The sequence below is a fragment of the Bufo gargarizans genome, chromosome 1, assembly GCF_014858855.1.
Source record: "Bufo gargarizans isolate SCDJY-AF-19 chromosome 1, ASM1485885v1, whole genome shotgun sequence".
Classification (NCBI taxonomy): Eukaryota; Metazoa; Chordata; class Amphibia; order Anura; family Bufonidae; genus Bufo; species Bufo gargarizans.
Window position 1 is genome coordinate 451,486,800 of NC_058080.1, and position 21,501 is coordinate 451,508,300.

At 46.7% G+C, this 21,501-nt stretch overlaps 1 protein-coding gene across 1 annotated transcript in view; it reads right to left on the reverse strand.

Annotated features, from left to right (window-relative positions):
• The window catches only part of UHRF2 (ubiquitin like with PHD and ring finger domains 2), a 113,187-nt gene that overhangs the window by 27,409 nt on the left and 64,277 nt on the right, over nt 1–21,501 (reverse strand). The window contains exons 6-8 of the mRNA XM_044272564.1: nt 5,010–5,119; nt 4,625–4,811; nt 3,894–4,017 (exon numbers count right to left, since the gene is read on the reverse strand). Coding sequence (XP_044128499.1) covers nt 3,894–4,017; nt 4,625–4,811; nt 5,010–5,119 — 421 coding nt within the window. The remainder of the gene's footprint in view (nt 1–3,893; nt 4,018–4,624; nt 4,812–5,009; nt 5,120–21,501) is intronic.

Genomic DNA, 21,501 nt, shown 5'->3' on the forward strand with positions numbered 1-21,501 from the left:
GAGAGGATACACATTGCTCTGGGGTAGTGGGGAGTTATCTGCATTCTGATTGGTCCTGCTAGTTCGTGTGAGGAGAGACAGGGGTTATGGGAAGTGAGGGAAACACAGGATGGCCTCAAGGACATGGCAAAGACCACAGGAAATACAACAGAGGCCATCTTAGGAAGATTCTGAAATAGAGGCACAGAGAAATAGGGTTGCTAAGGGCTAAAAGGTAAAATTAACTGAAAAATAAAGCTTCATGAATAGCTTCCCTTCTGCATCACATATGTTAGGAATTTTATTTTTGGTAGAGAAATGGCAGTTACACTTTAATCTCAGATGATCAGTGATGAACGTAGCATCTGAAGGGTTCAATGACTGGGGGTGGCGCAATCGCTGTTCCCAGTCATTGCACCAGCTACATACAAAGGGATGCACTTTGTGACGTATTAATTCATCAAGAATCACATTACTTCATGTTTAATTGGTTTCTCTTTTTTTAATTAAATCTCGTTCTCCAACACCAGTCAAAGTTGAATGCGACTCACAATGTACAAAAAGCTTACTCTATTCTCTTCTTAGTACATTGGTCACTCACATTTAGGTCCCATGCACACGGCCGTGTTTCACAGCCGTGTGCGGGACGTGGAACCGCGGCCTGGATCCCTCCTGAGAGCAGGAGCGCGCGGCGTCACTGGTTGCTATGACGCCGTGCGCTCCCTGCTGCTGCCGCAATACAGTAATACACTGGTATGATCTATACCAGTGTATTACTGTACTGTGCCGGCAGCAGGGAGCGCACGACGTCATAGCAACCAGTGACGCCGTGCGCTCCTGCTCTCAGGAGGGATCCAGGCCGCGGTTCCACGGCCCGCACACGGCTGTGAAACACGGCCGTGTGCATGGGGCCTAATTGTGAGTGACTGATGTAATACTAACTACTTACATCGGTCTCTAAAATGTGACTGGCGTAGGTTCTCTTCACAGCTCGCTATATAGACATGTTTGGCCTACGCCTGGGGGAACCGCTGAAAGAATCCAGAGGGCCTTATTAGGGGTGCACCGAAATGAAAATTCTGGTCCGAAACCAAAAATTCAGGATGCCCTTGACCGAAAACCGAAACTGCCTTTTTGCCCAAATACTTTTAAAATACTTTTTTTTTTATGATATTTATAACAGTGCCATCCATAGACCCCCCCACCTCATAACAGTGCCATCCACAGACCCCCACCCACCCCATAACAGTGCCATCCACCGACCCCCCACCCCATAACAGTGCCATCCACAGACCCCCCACCCCATAACAGTGCCATCCACAGACCCCCCACCCCATAACAGTGCCATCCACAGACCCCCCACCCCATAACAGTGCCATCCACAGACCCCCCACCCAGGGCCGTCTTTAATATTGATTGGACCCTGGGCAAAAATTTACTTGGGCCCCCTGGATCCCGCCTTCCCACACCTTAGCAGGCAATCACGCCCTCCACCACAACACACACACAAAAAATCCACACATCTGGTAGAGTACAGTGAATGACTGTAAATACTTCCAGTTCTGAAGACTCCAGCGGCTCAGGATCAGTGCTCTGGGCAGCCGGGCTCAGGCTGGAAGTGGGCACCGCTCTGCAGGAAGGAGACCAGGGCTCGGCTCACCCTAATGTTACAGTGCACCCCAGCACCCCACAGTATGCAGTATAGCACCCTATAGTATACAGCACCACACAGTATGCAGTTTAGCACCCCACACTATACAGTATCCCACAGTATATAGTAGAGCAGTATAGTAGCCCACAGTATACAGCACCCCACAGTATACAACACCTCACTGTATACAGCACCCCAAACTATACACAATACAGCCCCCCACACTATACAGTACAGCAGTATAGCACTTCACACTATACCGCACCCACAGTATAAAGTATACAGACCCCCACAGTATACAGTACAACAGTATAGCCCCCCACACTATACAGGCCCCCCACTATACAGCCCCCCCACTATATAGGCCCCCCCACACACTATACAGCCCCCTCACACTATACAGGCCCCCCACAGTATACAGCCCACCCCACAGTATACAGCCCACCACAGAGTATACAGCCCACCACAGAGTATACAGTCCCACACAGTATACAGCCCCACGCAATATACAGCCCCACACAATATACAGCGCCCCACAATATACAGGCCCCCACACAGTATACAGCACCCCACTATACAGTAGTTTAAGGTATATTAACATAACAGCCCCTGTCACCTTTTTCTGATGTAATCTTCACACAAAAAGCTCCACAGTTAACTTCTGCAACACTCCACAGGACCTGTGATGACCTCATAGCCATGTGACCAGTAATTGCTAGGTTACTGGTCACATGGTGATGATGTCATTAAGGTCCTAGATCAAAACTTTAACACAGTACAATCGTGATGCCTGGACTCAGTGCCAGCTTGACACCCGGGGCAGTAGCTAGCAGGGCTTAAGAGGCAGATGTCTTGGGCCCCCCAGGAGCAACTGGGCCCTGGGCAGCTGCCCCTTTTGCCCCTTGGTAAAGACGGCCCTGCCCCCACCTCATAACAGTGCCATCCACAGACCCCCCCACCTCATAACAGTGCCATCCACAGACCCCCACCCACCCCATAACAGTGCCACCCACAGACCCCCCCACCCCATAACAGTGCCATCCACAGACCCCCCCCACCTCATAACAGTGCCATCCACAGACCCCCACCCACCCCATAACAGTGCCATCCACAGACCCCCACCCACCCCATAACAGTGCCATCCACAGACCCCCCCCCCCCCATTGCCGCTCCAGTACAGACTAGTTATAAAATGTGTACAATTAATACGTTTTCTATTCATGAGGCCCCCTCTGCAGTAGAACATTCAATATAGCCACATCCTACTCACAGGGCTGTTATCTTAATGCTGGCCGGCTGGGCAGACGAGCGGCAGCGTCACGACTGACGTCACATGCCTGCGCCGCCTCCTTCATTCAGAAAGTAGGCCGGGCACATGACGTCAGTCGCGACGCTGCCGCTCGTCTGCCCGGCCGGCCAGCATTAAGATAACAGCCCTGTGAGTAGGATGTGGCTATATTGAATGTTCTACTGCAGAGGGGGCCTCATGCATAGAATCCTTATTAATTGTACACATTTTATAACTGCTGGGGGCCGGAGCACAGTGAACGCACCGGCCCCCAGCTCCTCCTCCCAGTCCCTCCCCGCTATTTTCTGCCGATATGTACCAATATCGGCCGAAATGGATTAGGCCCATTTTCGGCCGATATTTTCGGTGCACCCCTAGGCCTTATGCATCTATTGTATGTCAAAAGACAGTCATTTCGGGATACCTCGGACTTGAATGCATCTGCATTTTATTTCTACTGCATGGAACAGTGTAGTCCTTTGAGCTTTCCTACCGCGCTGCTCGTCTGGACTGATACTCTCATTGTTATAAACTCATTCTAATATAAATAACGATGCTTATTAAGCTATAGGAATATCGAATCATATGCTTGTGGGAGGCATTTTGGTCTGGATACAAAATTACAAATCTATTTGGCTACGGAAATAATTGCTTTATTTAAAACTGTATGTAGTAGTTAGGGATTACAGAATTCAAAGTAAGAACAGTTTGTTTATATTGTACCTTCTGGACTCGATTTGTCATCTCAGGGCAATACCCTTGACACAGATTTTATTTCTTCTATGATAGTGTCAGACAGTGAAACAGATTTCTCCAAATCTACTCGATTATTAAAAGGCCTTCAAAGAGGCAATGCACATAACTATAAACCACATGAATATGTAAATATAAACCTGAATATACAAAGTATGCAAGCGTTCCCACAAAACCTGGCATATCCTTCCAGTTATGAATCGACGAGTGTAGTAAGTGTACCTTGCCCCAGTCTCTTTGGCTCTCAGTGCTTGCTGATGGCATCTTTGCCTTCTTTTTACTTTGCTTCAGTTTTTCTCCAGCTTTCACCACCTCAGTTGAATCGTTTTTGCAGGAAGGACAATACCTGAAAGATGACGTGTTTGTGAGGAATAAAGGAAATGCATAACATAGTTCATGTAGAAAAGTTATTTTATCTGTACAAAAATAAAAGGACCCATGATTTTCTTTTACCAGTAAAAAAATAAGAAACTATACAAAATCTTAGCTGCAGTCCCAGCCTGGAGCTTCTACTCAACTCATTATATGAGGTCAAGTCCTATGTTACCTAAACCTCAAGCTCTGCCAGTGGTTTTTATCCGGCCAAATCCCGGCACTAATGCCGGAAAGAGACCGAATCCCATTATAGTCAACGGGCAGTATCTGGCTATGCTGGATACAATGAACACTGGCAGGCGGTTCTTCTGCTGGAAGATTTAAATGCTGGTGTGAAACTAGCCTTTCTAAAATAAGGACATCCTGGACATACAAATAAAAACACAATAGACTGCTCAAACCCCCTTAATACATGGCACCATTCTACTTATAGACTGACTGAATTGAAAGAATTGGTAACCTTTAAGGAGTTATTCCACAAATTATGTAAAAAATTAAAATACGTGGCGTAATGCACACCTTTATTTTGACTCTATACAACAGAACAGAATTAAAGCCACATGAAACAAAAAACATACCAGTCTTCATCCTCAGGTATCTTGGGCAGTGGGGGATTGAGGCAGTATATATGGTAAGCCATATTGCATTCGTCACATAGAAGTTGCATATGTGCATCCTGCTTTCCACCACATAAATAACATGAGCAGAATCGGCATTCTGCATTGGGATCTGCTTTGCAATGTTTACATTCAGGACCACTTTTCCCTATGAAAAAAATATATTTCTGCTATTCAGACATTTCTGTTCTCAGTTTAGAACATATTATAAAGTGAGGGATTTATTAAAAAAATGGATATTGCTAACAAGGTATTTAAAACCTGATCATAGTGCCTGTTCAATCAGCAAAACTCCAGTGAGAGATTTAATTGCTGAAAACCCACTTTTACCCATTTATTAACTTACTTTTAAACTCTCCATCTCCAGATGACAGAGGATACGCCCCAGGCTTCTCTACCTTGTATATCTCATCAGAAAACATTACCTTACAGTCATTAATTGCATCATCAGGACCGCTGAAATAGACAAATATTAAATCTATTAAAGTAAATTACTAGTATGCAAACTAGAGAACATGATCATGAAAACGTAGCATAAGAAAGAAAAAGTTGATTGGCTTCTATTCAAGGTCCCTCTATTTCTGCTTGTAAAGGGACCATTTCAATGATAAATGCATCACAGCTTATAACATTTCCTTATATATGGAAATATATGCTTCAACATAAAACGTATAAACATAACTATATTCATAGGTACTGGTAAGTCATCAATATCTCAATAAATGGTTTGATTATGTGTTTAAAGGTTATTTCAGTCTTAGCAAATTACATATCGCAAGGAGAGTGGATCTTACTGCAAGGACAACCATTCTAACGTTTTTGATTCAGCTTTTGAGCCAAAGCCAGAAGTGGTCTGGAAGGGAATGAGAAATATAGAGAAAGGACTTACAGTGCATTTGGAACGTCTTCAGACCCTTTAACTATTTTCATATTTTGTTATGTTGTGGCCTTGTGCTAAAATAAAAGAAACAAAAACAAGTTTTTCCCCATCATTCTGCACTCAATACCCCATAATGAACGTTAAAACAGAAATCTTTGCTAATTTTTTGAAAAGGAAAAACTAAAACCTTGCATTGACATAAGTATTCAGACCAGTTGAAGCAGAGATTACAGCAGCCAGTCTTCTTGGGTATGATGCCACAAGGTTTCCACATGTGAATTTTCCTCTGTAGACCTCTGTCCGTTTGGATGGGGACTGTTGGAGGACAGCCATTTTTAGGTCTCTCCAGCGATATTCTATTGGGTTCAAGTCAGGACTCTGGCTGGGCCACTCAAGGACATTCACTAAGTTGTCCCTAAGCCACTCCTGTGTTGTTTAGGGTCATGGTCTTGTTGGAAGGGGAATTATCAACCCAGTCTGAGGTCCAGAGCACTCTGGATCAGGGTTTCATTAAGAATATCTCTGTACTTTGCACAATTCAGCTTTCCCTCAACCCTGACCAGTGTCTCTGTCCCAGCCACTGAAAACCACCTGCACAGCATGATGCTGCCACTACTATGCTTTACTGTAAGTATAGTATCGGGAAGTGCCTGGTTTCCTCCAGACATGATGGTTAGAATTGAGGCCACAAATTCAATCTCTGTTTCACCAGACACGATAATCTTTTTTCTCACAATCTGAAAGTCCTTTAGGTGCTTTTTTGCAAACTTCCATGTGTCTTTTACAGACGAGAGGCTTCTTTCTGGTCACTCTGCCATAACGCCCAGATTGGTGGAGTGATGCAGTGATGGGAGAAACTTACAGAATGTCAACCATCTGCACGCAGCATCTTTGAAGCTGAGCCAGAGTGACAATTAGGTTCTTGATCACTTCTTACCAAGCCCCACTCCAAATTACTTAGTTTGGTGGGGCAGCCAGCTCTAGAATGTTTAAGGCCCCTTTCACACGAGTGTGACGGATTGGCTCTGGTGGAAATTGCACCATTTTGCAAGCAAGTTTAGTCAGTTTTGCCTGCGATTGCGTTCAGTTTTTCCACACAGGTACAACATCTCTTAGCAACCACCAGTGAAAAATGCATTGCATACGCACTTGCTTCCGGATGCAATGCGTTTTTCATGGAAGCCCCATTCAATTCTATGGGGCCAGGGCTGTGTGAAAAACGCTGAATATAGAACAAGTGATGCGTGAAAAAAACAACGCCGCTCATGTGCACAGACCTATTGAAATGAATGGGTCAGGATTCGGTGCGGGTGCTATGTGTCCACGTCACTCTCGTGTGTAAGGGGCCCAAGTGTCCTAGTTGTTCCAAACCTCTTCCATTTAAGAATTACGGAGGCCACTGTGTTCTTGGGAATTTTCAGAGCAGCAGACCTTTTTGTACACTGTCTCTGATTGCTACAGGCAGCTGTTTCCTCTGTTTTTGCTCTGCATTGCCAGCTGTGAGACCTAATATAGACGGGTGTATCTTTCCAAATCATGTCAAATCAACTGAATTTACCACAGGTGGACTCCAATCAAGGTGTAGAAACATCTCAAAGATGATCAATAGAAAGGAGATCCCCAGAGCTACATTTCAAGTGTCATAGCAAAGGGTCTGAATACTTATGCCCATGTGAAATAGAAGTTTGTTTTTTTTCCCAAACATTTCTAAAATTCTGTTTTCACTTTATCATTATAAAGGTATTGACTACAAACTGATTATTTTAGCACAAGGCCACCACATAACAAAATCTGAAAAAGTGAAAGGGGCTTAAGACTTCCTGAATACACTGTATACTTCTCTCGTTAGTGATGATCTGTACAATTATCTGCGCGTCTAATATAAGCTTATCAACACCATGAGAATGTCTCTATTGTTTTACAAAGCTGGGTGGTGCCTGCCATAATGCAAAGTGAATGGGATTTTAAAGCAACCCTCTGGTTCCAGAAAAAAAAAATGTATATCACATTAACTAGGAAGTGCATAGAACACTTACAGGGTGCTAACCTTTTCATCTGCAGATTCCAAGGCCCCTGTTCTGTCATCCAAGAAGAAAGCTCCACTTCTCAGACTACCTGATGTACACTGTGGTAGTCCAAGACATTTCCTGCTTGTCCAGCCAACATTGCTCACGTGAACAGTACTGGCCAATCTGAGGGCAGCAGGAAGTGTATTGGACTAGCAAAGGCACAGTATGTGTCACTTATTATAAAAGTGGTGCAGCCATCTTGGACGATAAAACAGGGGCCTGGGAATCTGCAGATCTGCAGATTAAAAGGAGGGCACCAGATAAGCGTTTCAAGCGTTTTTTCTTGAACCAGAAGGTCTCTCTAACAAATCTCATCCGCTTACTACCATTAGGGAACTAGTGCTAGTACTATGACAATATTAATGATAGGAAATTTACTGATGGATATTTGCAAATCAGTATGTATGGTTCGCATGCAAATGTGTAACATACCATACAGCATTTATTGTACCATGTATCAGAGAAGTTTGTGGTGTATTTCCATGAGTTGAAATATCCTCTTAAGTTAAAACATAGTGTAATCACATGCAAACTACCATTTACAGTTGATTTCTATTAATTATTAATATTAATTTAGCCAGTCTCCCAGAGAAGCACTTTATTACCACTTGCCTTCTCCTGTGCTCAGGGCATAGCGCTCAATGAGAACTATTGGATCCAGCGATCTGTCTCAGGTGTAGGAGAGCTGTAGCTGATCAGCTCTGCAAATGTACAATGCCACCACAAGGGCTCCTTTGGATGCCCAAGTTACAGTGGAAATAGTGCAAAATGCAAAAAAAAAAAAAAAGGCTCAGTGTTCCCAGAGGTCTTTTAAAATTATTTGCAGCTTTTTCCAAATCAAACTTAAAAAGAAAAACATGCTAAAAACCATATTAACCACTTCCTGACTGCCCATTGACTATAAACGTCCTTGGGTGGTCGGTTTATCTCTGAATGGACGTTCTGGAACAGCCATTCAGAGATGGCAGCATCACACCCCAGAAAGAAGGCAGCGACTGTTCCTGTATGTCCCTGCCTTCTAGATCGCTGTATACACAGTGCTCAACGAGCACTGTGTATACTGATCAGGAAGCGTTATGTGACTGCTGGGGCCGGGGAAGTGCAAGAGCTGTTGGGTCTTCCATAGCCCACGATCAGCCCTGCACTGAGGCTGTACAGCGATGTATTATGCTGTACAGCCTCTCTGGGGGGTGTATTTCCACTGTAACTGGGGCTACTATGTCAGCCCCAGTTACAGGAGAAATCAATAGTGGGGGGAAAAAATGCAGTTAAATGTCCCCCAGAGGTTTTGTATGACCTTAAGTGTAAAATTAAAAATATATCACCTTAACCCCTTAAGGACACAGGGCGTACAGGTACGCCCTTGTGCCCTGGTACTTAAGGACACAGGGCGTACATGTACGCCCTGTGCATTTTCGATCACTGCCGTGCGGCTGGCAGTGATCGGAACCCGGTGCCTGCTCAAATCATTGAGCAGGCACCTAGGCTAAATGCGCGGGGGGGTCCCGTGACCCCCCCATGTCGGCGATTGCGGCAAACCGCAGGTCAATTCAGACCTGCGGTTTGCTGCGATTTCTGCAGTTTCTGATCCCCGCGGTCCCTTTAGGAAACTTTAGGATAAAAAATTGTTTCCTGTATCCCTCCCCCCTGCACCCCTGAGTTGTTCGAGCACGGTGGGAGGTGCAGGGGGAGGGTTGCGGGCGGTGCGGTAGGCGGGATCGCGATCCCCGCCCGCCTCCCATTGCGTAATCGTTGGCGTCTAGTGGGTATACCAGGGTGCCAGCACATTGCTGGCACCCTGGTATAAACGGCTGACATCGGTGATGCGATGTCAGTCGTTTAACCCTTTCCATACAGCGGTCCGTACGGACCGCTGTATGGAAAAGGTTAACAGTAAGAGGGAGCTCCCTCCCTCTCCGATCGGGGGGCTGCTGTGCCTTTGCAGTCCCCCGAATGGAGAGGGAGAGAGCTCCCAGGCAGCCCCCCAAGCCCCGTCCTTACCCTTCCCCGTCTGCGCAGTTCTGGCCACTACTGAGCAGACGGGGAAGGTTCCCATGGCAACAGGACGCCTTCTCAGGCGTCCTGCTGTCCATGGTTCTGAACAGATCTGTGCTGAAAGCATAGATCTGTTCAGACAAAGTGTAAGTAAAATACAGTACAGTACAATATATATTGTACTGTACTGTATTATGCAGACATCAGACCCACTGGATCTTCAAGAACCAAGTGGGTCTGGGTCAAAAAAAATGTGAAAAAAGTGAAAAATAAAGTAAAAATCAAAAAACACATTTATCACTGATTAAAAATGAAAAAAAATAAAATTCCCTACACATGTTTGGTATCGCCGCGTCCGTAACGACCTGATCTATAAAACGGTAATGTTACTTTACCCGAACGGTGAACGCCATAAAAATAAAAAATTAAAAACTATGATGAAATTGGAATTTTGCCCACCTTACTTCCCAAAAAAGGTAATAAAAGTGATCAAAAAAGTCGCATCTACGCCAAAATTGTAACAATCAAACCGTTATCTCATCCCGCAAAAATCATACCCTACCCATGATAATCGCCCAAAAACTGAAAAAGTTATGGCTCTTAGACTATGGAAACACTAAAACATGATTTCTTTTGTTTCAAAAATGAAATCATTGTGTAAAACTTACATAAATAAAAAAAAAGTATACATATTAGGTATCGCCGCGTCCGTATTGACCGGCTCTATAAAAATATCACATGACCTAACCCCTCAGATGACCACCGTAAAAAAATAAAAATAAAAACGGTGTAAAAAAAGCAATTTTTTGTCATCTTCCGTCACAAAAAGTGTAATAGCAAGCAATCAAAAAGTCATGTGCACCCCAAAATAGTGCCAATCAAACCGTCATCTCATCCCACAAAAAATGAGACCCTACATAAGATAATCGCCCAAAAATTTAAAAAACTATGGCTCTTAGACTATGGAGACACTAAAACATTTTTTTTGTTTTAAAAATGAAATTATTGTGTAAAACGTACATAAATAAAAAAAATTGTATACATATTGGGTATCACCGCGTCCGTGACAACCTGCTCTATAAAATTACCACATGATCTAACCTGTCAGATGAATGGTGTAAATAACAAAAAAAATAAAACTGTGCCAAAAAAGCAATTTCTTGCTACCTTGCCGCACAAAAAGTGTAATATAGAGCAACCAAAAATCATATGTACCCTAAACTTGTACCAACAAAACTGCCACCCTATCCCGTAGTTTCTAAAATGGGGTCACTTTTTTGGAGTTTCTACTCTAGGGGTGCATCAGGGGGCTTCAAATGGGACATGGTGTCAAAAAAACCAGTCCAGCAAAATCCAGCCTTCCCAAAACCGTATGGCATTCCTTTCCTTCTGCGCCCTGCCGTGTGACCGTACAGTGGTTTACGACCACATATGGGGTGTTTCTGTAAACGACAGAATCAGAGCCATAAATAACGAGTTTTGTTTGGCTGTTAACCCTTGCTTTGTAACTGGAAAAAAAATATTAAAATGGAAAATCTGCCAAAAAAGTGAAATTTTGAAATTGTATCTCTATTTTCCATTAAATCTTGTGCAACACCTAAAGGGTAAACAAAGTTTGTAAAATCAGTTTTGTATACCTTGAGGGGTGTAGTTTCTTAGATGGGGTCACTTTTATGGAGTTTCTACTCTAGGGGTGCATCAGGGGGGCTTCAAATGGGACATGGTGTCAAAAAAACTGTCCAGCAAAACATGCCTTCCAAAAACCAAACGGCGCACCTTTCACTCTACGCCCCGCTGTGTGGCCGTACAGTAGTTTAAGGCCACATATGGCGTGTTTCTGTAAACGGCAGAGTCAGGGCAATAAAGATACAGTCTTGTTTGGCTGTTAACCCTTGCTTTGTTAGTGGAAAAAATGGGTTAAAATGGAAAATTAGGCAAAAAAATGAAATTCTCAAATTTCATTCCCATTTGCCAATAACTCTTGTGCAACACCTAAAGGGTTAACAAAGTTTGTAAAATCAGTTTTGAATACCTTGAGGGGTGTAGTTTCTTAGATGGGGTCACTTTTATGGAGTTTCTACTCTAGGGGTGCATCAGGGGGCTTCAAATGGGACATGGTGTCAAAAAACCAGTCCAGCAAAACCTGCCTTCCAAAAACCAAACTGCGCACCTTTCACTCTACGCCCCGCTGTGTGTCCGTACAGTAGTTTACGGCCACATATGGGGTGTTTCTGTAAACGGCAGAGTCAGGGCAATAAAGATACAGTCTTGTTTGGCTGTTAACCCTTGCTTTGTTAGTGGAAAAAATTGGTTAAAATGGAAAATTAGGCAATAAAATGAAATTCTCAAATTTCATCCCCATTTGCCAATAACTCTTGTGCAACACCTAAAAGGTTAACAAAGTTTGTAAAATCAGTTTTGAATACCTTGAGGGGTGTAGTTTATAGAATGGGGTCATTTTTGGGTGGTTTCTATTATGTAAGCCTCGCAAAGTGACTTCAGAGCTGTAGTGGTCCCTAAAAATTGGGTTTTTGTAAATTTCTGAAAAATTTCAAGATTTGCTTCTAAACTTCTAAGCCTTGTAACATCCCCAAAAAATAAAATATCATTCCCAAAATAATTCAAACATGAAGTAGACATATGGGTAATGTAAAGTCATCACAATTTTTAAGGGTATTACTATGTATTACAGAAGTAGAGAAACTGAAACTTTGAAATTTGCTAATTTTTCCCAATTTTTGGTAAATTTGACATTTTTTTATGCAAAAAAAAATTTTTTTTTTTAACTTTATTTTACCAGTGTCATGAAGTACAATATGTGACGAAAAAACAATCTCAGAATGGCCTGGATAAGTCAAAGCGTTTTAAAGTTATCATCACTTAAAGTGACACTGGTCAGATTTTCAAAAAATGGCCTGGTCCTAAGGTGTAAAAAGGCTGTGTCCCTAAGGGGTTAAGTGTAAAATTAAAAAATTTTAAAATTTGCCCCCAAATCCATTATTTCAAAAATGTCAAAATAAAATAGAAGAAAAAAAAAAAGAAAAAAATAAAAAAAAAAAGACATATTTAGCATCACCGCATCCGCAACGACTGGCACTATAATAATATCATATGATCCCATCAGCTGAACGCCATAAAAAAATAAAAATAAACATTGCACCAAAAGAGATTTTTTTTTTTGTGAGCTCACCTCCCTAAAAAACATAATGTTAATCAATCAAAAAGTCGTATATACCCCAAAATGGTGGCAATAAAACGTCATGTCATTGCGCAAAAAATGAGCCTCCACACAAGATCATAGCCAGAAATATAAAAAAATATGGCTCTATGACAATTGCAACACAATAACATGATTTTTTTTTCTAAAAATGTTTTTATTGTGTAAAAACGTTAAAAAAATATATATATATAAAAAAAATGACACCCAACAGCTTACTAAAATAAAAATTTTGAAAATTGCAAATTTTTCTACATTTTGGGTAATCAGGATATTTTTTTCATAAATAAAGGTGAAATATATTGACTCAAATTTATGACTATCATGAAGTACAATGTGTCACGAGAAAACAATCTCAGAATGGCTTGACTAGTAAAAGCGTTGCAAAGTTATTACCACAAAGTGACACATGTAAATATATACCTTTAATTGTGTCGATGGCTAAAAACTGGAAAATGGCAAAAGAATTATGGTCCCAAACTGGATTTCATTCCGATACCATACTTTGGGACAATACTAGCCTCACAGAATTGAAGGCAATTGAACAGAGGGTCTGGTGGAAACACGGAATTTATACACTAGGCCAGGTATGGGAAGAGGGGGATATTATCCCCTATGAAGAGTTAAAAAGGAAATACCAATGGGAAAATACAGAGTTGAGTTTCTTCTACTTCCAATTAAAACACGCATTGTATAAGATGATAGGGAAAGGTACACAGGTACACTAATTTACCACAGCCTCTGGACAACATAACTAAGCTAATGTCTGGTAAGAAACTGGTTACAAGAATATACCAATGAAGAGCAGTTGAAAATTTGACGCATAAATGGCAGGGAGCCTTGAATCCTGTACGAGAAGACTTTTGGGAGTCGGCTATACAAGCAAAGAATAGGGTCTCGAGGAATTTCTCTTATAGAATAACCCAATTTAATATATTGTATCGTCTCTACTACTCCCCTAAGAAGTTAATGAAGTGTTAAAAAAAAACCAAAGTGTTCAGTTGTCAGAAATGTGGAGAGATAGGAGTGGACGATATACATATATTATGGACATGTGTAAAAATTCAAGATTATTGGATAAAGATTAATGACAAAATAGAGGAATATCACCAGTTTATAGTACCTAGACATTTTGAGGAATGTGTTCTGGGGGTGATGGACGGAGTGCAGGCCCCACAACATAGAGAGAGGTAGCAACGCAACTATTTTTCCAAGCTAGGAAGCGTATAGTTGGACATTGGGGGGGGGAATACTGTTCCCACAGTTAAAGAATGGGAGAACTTTACTAGGTTGTCGCTTATCAGAGAACAATTCCATCTGGTTGGGTTTATGAAAAACTTAGATTTGGCAAGTTATGGCAGAACTGGTTAAACAAAAGTTGAGTCTAGAGGGGCGGGGCAGGGTCCGTGGGGGAATGGTGTGTGTGTGTGTGTGGGGGGGGGGGGGGGGGGGGGGATGGGGAAGTGAGAGAGAGAATCCCCCCCCCCCCCAGCAACTAATAGGTTGGGGGTGGGGGGAGGAGGAAGAAATGTAATGTATAAATAAGATGATTGTTGAATATTTATGTATAACTTGAAAAAATGTAATAAAGATTTATTAATTTAAAAAAAAAAGTGACACATGTCAGATTAGCAAAATTAGACCTGGTCAGGAAGGGGGTAAATGGCTAGGTTTGGAAATGGTTAAAAAGCCCTGTGTCACTTAAAATTATTAGGATAATTCAAGAGTAAAATTGCAACCGTTAAAACCACTACATGCGAGAAATCAGGGGAAAAAACTGTGTCTAGTCAATCAGGCCTGTCACTAAAGGTTAATTAGTGCTTTCCCCACTAGTAAAGGAAGGTGCTTACTGGTTATTACATGACACCTGTCACACTTATATAATCTATAACTGGGTTCAGGAGGTGGTAATAACCAATAAGTACCATCCTCTGCAGTAAAGGAAAGCACTCATTTATTAATAGGAGGTAGGATGGCAGGAATGGAAATGTTGCCAATTAAGGCCCTATTACACTGCATAATATTCTAGCCAATTACTGGGAGTATTCATTGAAATGTCTGTTCCCAATAATTGACCCATATAATCGTGCCGCTGATGAATGAGCAAACACTCATTTGTCAGCTCATTTGCATCTTTCATCAGAATAAAAGATGCACAATTAGCAGCAGCAGCCCCTGTGTGATCAGGGATGTAACCAGGGCCATATTTATAACAAGGCACACGAGGGCAAGTGACTAAGGTGCCAGGAAGGAGGGGGTGGCACTTTACAGAGACATTAAAGGGCTTCTGTCACCCCAGTAAAGTAAAGTCATTTTTTTTGGGGGGGGGGGGGGCTGGTTAAATTCCTTATACTGCTATATATGAAAATATAATGCTCTTACTTACTTTCCTTCAGCAGTTTCTTCTAAAAACAAACTTTTATAATATGTAAATTAGGTCTCTACCAGCAAGTAGGGCGTCTACTTGCTGGTAGCCGCTGCAAAAAACCGCCCCCTCGTCCTGTTGATTGACAGGGCCAGCCACGATCTCCTCCTCCGGCCGGCCCTGTCAGCATTTCAAAAATCGCGCGCCTGTGTTCATTCGGCGCAGGCGCTCTTAGATGAGGAGGCTCGCCTCCTCAGCACTCCCTCAGTGCGCCTGCGCCGATGACGTCTTGTCTTTCGGTGAAGTCATCGGCACAGGCGCACTGAGGGAGTGCTGAGGAGGTGAGCCTCCTCATCTCAGAGCGCCTGCGCCGAATGAACACAGGCGCACGATTTTTGAAATGCTGACAGGGCCGTCCGGAGGAGGAGATCGCGGCTGGCCCTGTCAATCAACAGGACGAGGGGGCAGTTTTTTGTGGCCGCTACCAGCAAGTAGACGCCCTACTTGCTGGTAGAGACCTAATTTACATATTATAAAAACGAGATTTTTGTATAACTTACCAGTAAAATCTCTTTCTCGCTCTTTCCTTGGGGGACACAGAAGACCTTGGGTATAGCTCATCTCCCTAGGAGGCGTGACACTAAGTGAAAACTGTTAAGCCCCTCCTCCATCAGCTATACCCTCAGCCTGGAGAGAGAGACTGCCAGTTGCGTGTCCAAGTAGTGAGAAAAGGCAAAGTCCAACCAGTGGAAACAACAAGCCAACTACCCAACGGGTAAACAAAACTCGGAAACCGTGCAGAAAAAAACCAATGAATGGGTGGGTGCTGTGTCCCCCAAGGAAAGAGCGAGAAAGAGATTTTACTGGTAAGTTATACAAAAATCTCGTTTTCTCGCCCAATTTCCTTGGGGGACACAGAAGACCTTGGGACGTTCAAAAGCAGTCCAAGAGGGGAGGGACCACAGCACCAAGGCGAAGCACCCGAAGGCAGCAAGGAAATGCCACCTGCAAAAACCAGGCGGCCCAAGGCAGCAACCGCCGCCGAAGCCAGAGTACGCACCCAGGAAAACCTGGTAAAGAGTGCAAGGAAGACCGTGGCCACCCTGCACAATGACATGGCTGAAGCCCATGCCTCCAGCCCCGGAGGCACCAACCGCTCTGGTGAAATGAACGGTGACACCAAAAAAACAGAGCCCTGCCCTTGAGCAGTAACCACAGCAATAGCCATGTGGTTAAGCGGAGGAAAGCACCCAGGAGCCGTGAACCTTGGCGCGGACCTCCTGGAAACAAGAGACCGAGCGTCGACAAGAGTCGGAGATGTCCAAGCAAAAAACTGCAGACACTTCAAGTAACAGAGTCCCAGTCGCAGGTCCAGGCCAGACTGGAGAAGACCGAATCACGGGAAGAGAAAGGCAGAATTGGGTGAATGCCCAGCTTCCTAAAGAACCCCAGGGAAGACCCTAAGTCAGACAACAGAACCTGGACGAAGCACGGCCGGGAGCGAACACTAGTGTGCTCGCTGGACTCGTCTGGGCAGACGGGAGGAAATCCAATGCGAGTAAGCGCAAATCAGTGACACGGCAAAAAGGTTGGGAAAACTGGTCCCGTCGGCCCCCGAGCAACGCCGTCCCGAATCCACGCGGAGTGGGGGAGCAGATGGACAAACGGAAGGAACCGAAAGGGACCCGGCCAGTTTCCAACAGACTCCAGGACAAGTCAGGCTAAAGTCCTTGTCGTTGTAGCCACCACAGGAAGGTGTTCTACAGACCCGAAGAGGGGGCTTGAAGGGTAATCTTGACAGAAGAAAGTAGGCACGCCAGGTTACCGAGAAGGTAAAGTCCAAGCAGGACCAGCGCCCAGAATGGTAAAAGTAATCTGCACCCAGCGGGAGGACAGAATGCGGCAAACCCGGTAATAGGCACACAGCTAGTACAGCCAGTGTGAACAATGGAGACAGTACGAGGTCATAAGGAACACCGGGACCATCCATATGAACAACCATGGTCTCCCCAGGGGGGAGGGCAGTGAAGGAACAGCCCCTGAAGCCTGGCCGGGGCAGAAGCCACATCGGAGTGAAACTGACCCAGGAGAAGCCAAAACAGAGCCGTCGAGAGAAAAAATAGCCGAGAAGACGGATGACACCCTCCAACCGCAAGGAGGAGTGGGCAACAGGGAAGCCACAGGACCGCTCAAAAAGCAGAACTCCGCTACTCCGAGATGTCCGGCTCACCAATTCGCAGAAGGCGAATACCCTAACGAATCGAAAGTGGAGGTCCCTGACCTCGGTAATCGAGCAACCAAGAGAAGTTGGGCGACCTGCTCGAAAAGAGCGGCTAGAACCTGGTAGCAAAACAAACTGAAGCACGGAGGGTGCCAACAGGAAGGACTCAAACCAAAACGCATCCAAGAGGAGGAATGGCAACAGGCGAGGGAACCGTAATCCGGCCAGAGCCAACGTAGACTGCGAGGGACGCTGGAGACAGCACTCTCGACCATGTGACCGCTTGCGCTGGGAAGCAATGCCACAGGGTAACTAATGGGTACGCATCCAGGAACCACAAACACTCCCCAGACGGAAGGGCCAACGAATATGGTGGATACCGTCACAACGGAAACACCAAATATACCCTCCGAACAGAGAACGGATACCACCCAGCTCGCTGCAGTAGAGAACAATAGAGCCCGTCCAGGCCAGGTGAACAGAAAGATCTCCTCAGAGAAGAGTGCCAGGCCGGCGGCAATCACCGTATCCCAAGAGAAAAACGACAAGTCGCAGGAAGAATGGAGGCATACGTACAAGCAGCCCCATAAGCAGTGAGAAAGCCAACCCACCTACGGAAGGAGAAGGCATACACGGCCCAACAACGCACAGAGTAGCAGCCCCCAAGAGCGTCCGCCCACTGCGAAATAGTCATACAGCAAGGAGGGCCAGCCACAGAGCCCCACAGAAACCACAGAAGTGCAAAGTGCAACCGGAAGGGGGGACACACACAAGACTAGTATGGCATGCGACGGAGCGCAAGCAGTCTGCCCAGAAGAGAGGGCAATGTACTTGGCAAACAGTGCGGGCAGCAAGCGTGCAAAGCCCGCCCAACAAGGGGGTGATGCCCAAGACCAGCACCTACTTCAGAGAAGGAAGACATACCATATTCCGCCCAGAAGAGGGCCATGCACATGGCCACACCGCATACAGCAGGACGTCCACCTAGTGAAAAGGGGACATGCACAGGGTAATCCTAACATTAAGTGAGTGTGCAATAATCCACCAAACACCGAATTTTGTGAGAGTACAACTACTTCGCCAATGAATGGGGACAAGTACAAGTCCAGCACAGCACATACAAGGACAGGTGTGAGTCCTGTGAGCGTACAAAAAGTCCACCCATGGAATGAGGGGTGGTCACGCACAAGGCCAGCACCGTATCCAATGGGAGTGCAAGCATTTCACCCATCTTAGAGGCCAGCAACGTATCTGGTGAGAGTGCAGTATGCTGCCCAGAAGGGGGAGCCATGCCCATGGCCAGTATTGCAACCAGGGAGAATGCGAGCACCCCGCCATGGATGGGGGTCAGGCACCTGGCCAGCAGCACACTGGCGAGAGAACAAACACAGTCAGTGAGAGTGTGTGTATGTTGCCTGAGGAAAGGAGACATGTCCATGGCCGGCAGCGAATCCAGTAAGAGTGCCGTACACCGCCCACGGAAGGGGGAACATGTATATGGCCGGCAGTGGATTTAGTGAGTTGCAAGCATCCCACCATGGAAGGGGGTCCTGCACGCGGCCAGCAACTTATCAGCGAGAGAACGACCCCAGTCAGTGAGGGTGTATGCATGGCGCTTGAGGGAAGAAGGCATGCCCAAGGCCGGCAGCGAATCCAATGAGAATGCAGCATACCGCCTATGGAAGGGGGTAATGCACATGGCCGGCTGCCCAGCACCATAACCAATGAAGTGCAGTATTCCGCCTAGAGGAAGGGGGTCATGCACAAGACCGGCAGCGAATCCAGTGAGTGCAGCATTCCGCCCCTGGAAGGGGGTCATGCACAAGACCGGCAGCGAATCCAGTGAGTGCAGCATTCCGCCCTATGGAAGGGGGTCATGCACAAGACCGGCAGCGAATCCAGTGAGTGCAGCATTCCGCCTATGGAAGGGGGTCATGCACAAGACCGGCAGCGAATCCAGTGAGTGCAGCATTCCGCCTATGGAAGGGGGTCATGCACAAGACCGGCAGCGAATCCAGTGAGTGCAGCATTCCGCCTATGGAAGGGGGTCATGCACAAGACCGGCAGCGAATCCAGTGAGTGCAGCATTCCGCCTATGGAAGGGGGTCATGCACATGGCCGGTATCAAATCCAGTGAGAGCAGCGATTTCGCCTATGGAAAGGAATCACGCACATGGCCGGTAGTGAATCCAGTGAAAATGCAGCGGTCCCCTATGGAAGGGGGTCGTGCACCAGACCAACACCGTATCTGGTGAGAGTGCAGAGTCCACCTATGGAAGGAGGACATGCACAAGACCGGCAACGAATCCAATGAGTGCAGCATTCCGCCTATGGAAGGGGGTTGTGCACATGGCCTGCAGCGAATCCAACGAGTGCAGCGTTCTCGTGCACATGGCCAACACCGTATTCGGTGAGAGTGCAGTATTCCACCTAAGCGGGGGGTCATGCACCAGGCAAGCCTGCAGCCCGAGAGAGTGCAGTATCCCGCCTAGGAAGGGGTTGTCTGCACATGGCAGTTACCATAGCTGGAGGGCGCATGCACTTGGCCAGCGCTGCATCCCGGAGAGGGCTAAAGAAGGGAAGCATGCACCAGCCGGGGAGTGCGACACCATGCCGCTCATGGAAGGAGCACGCATACAGGCGGCGCTACTGAGATAAGGCTGCAGCGTCCTGCGCAGCGCACAAGAAATCCATTAGCTTAACCATGTTATGCATTCCCAAATAAAAAATAGCCTCACTGAGGCAGAAAGAAGTGCCACCATACAGGTGCCCAGCATAGAAGTAGAGGGGGGGGGCGCGCCAGCCATATAGGCCCATCAGCCGAGCAAAACAAACAGAAGCACGGGGGCCGGTACCCGAAGGGTTAACAGCCACCAACCTGGAAGGGAGGAGGAGGCGGCGCCGCGATCCCCTGGGGGCGGGGAACCTCCAGGCGGGAAGAATTTGCGCCCGGAGAAGTTCCCGCCCCCTCCAACAGAGGCCGGAAGTTTGCGGCCTAGCAGGCCGTGAAGCCGGGGCCTAAATTTTCTGCGGCACCCGGCTGACCGGGGCCGCACAGGAAACCGGAGCGGACTGCCTGGACAAACCGGCCGCGGAAGCCCACCCCGCGGACCGGAAGTCAGGGGCCCGGGTGGAGCGCCGGAATGCGGCCCAGTAGGCCCGAAGCCTGGACCAAAATTTACGGCGCCCGCCCGGCCGGCCGGAAGTCGCCGACGGCCGGCCGGAATCGTTGGAGCATCGTGCTCAAGCCAATGCCGGCCGCGGGAGTCTACCCCGCAGGCCGGAACAGTCGGGGGCCGGGAGGAAGTGCGGCCCAGCTCGGAGGTGCGGCCCAGCAGGCCGGGAAGAAGCGCCGGAGGTGCGGTCGCCCAAGCAGCACTGCCGTCAGGAAAAGGCCCCCGGTCCAGAGCAGCGCATCGGTGAGGGGATGGGGGGACCCTGAGACCGGGTGCCCGTGAGGATGTGAGCACAGCGTTCCAGGAGGGACGCTGATAAGTGAAGGGAGGCGATGTGGCTGCCTATTCGCAGCATTCTGCTGCTAAAATGTCCCATGAGGGCCAGAAGGGAGGAGAGGGAGCAGGGAGTGGAATGTCGCCCCGCAGCACCCCAGGGGCCAGCCAAGGTCCAGCAGTGACCGAAGGGTCCAAGTATGGGGGGTCAGGCACGCAGGAGACCAGGGTGGGGGGTGGGGGACGTAGGGCTGGAGAAGCCACTCTCTCACCATAGTCGTCTTCACCCTCGGTCCATTCCAGCAGGGTCGCCCCTTCAGCTACTGGCACCGTAGTGGCAGGACGCTGGGAGAGGGACTTGGCGTGCTGGCGACCCTTGCGCTGGCGGGATGTAGGGGAGCTGGGCTGCCCTGATCCACCTTGTCTTCTGTGGGGGAGGCAGCAGTGCGGGTGACCGGCACTGGCGCAGCTCAACCCCGGGAGAAACAGAGAGGTCTAGTGCGACTAGTGTTGTCCCTGATGATCTGGAACAAAAAGTGTCTTGCCTCCTTGGACACTAAGCAAAAACTGGCAGTCTCTCTCTCCAGGCTGAGGGTATAGCTGATGGAGGAGGGGCTTAACAGTTTTCACTTAGTGTCACGC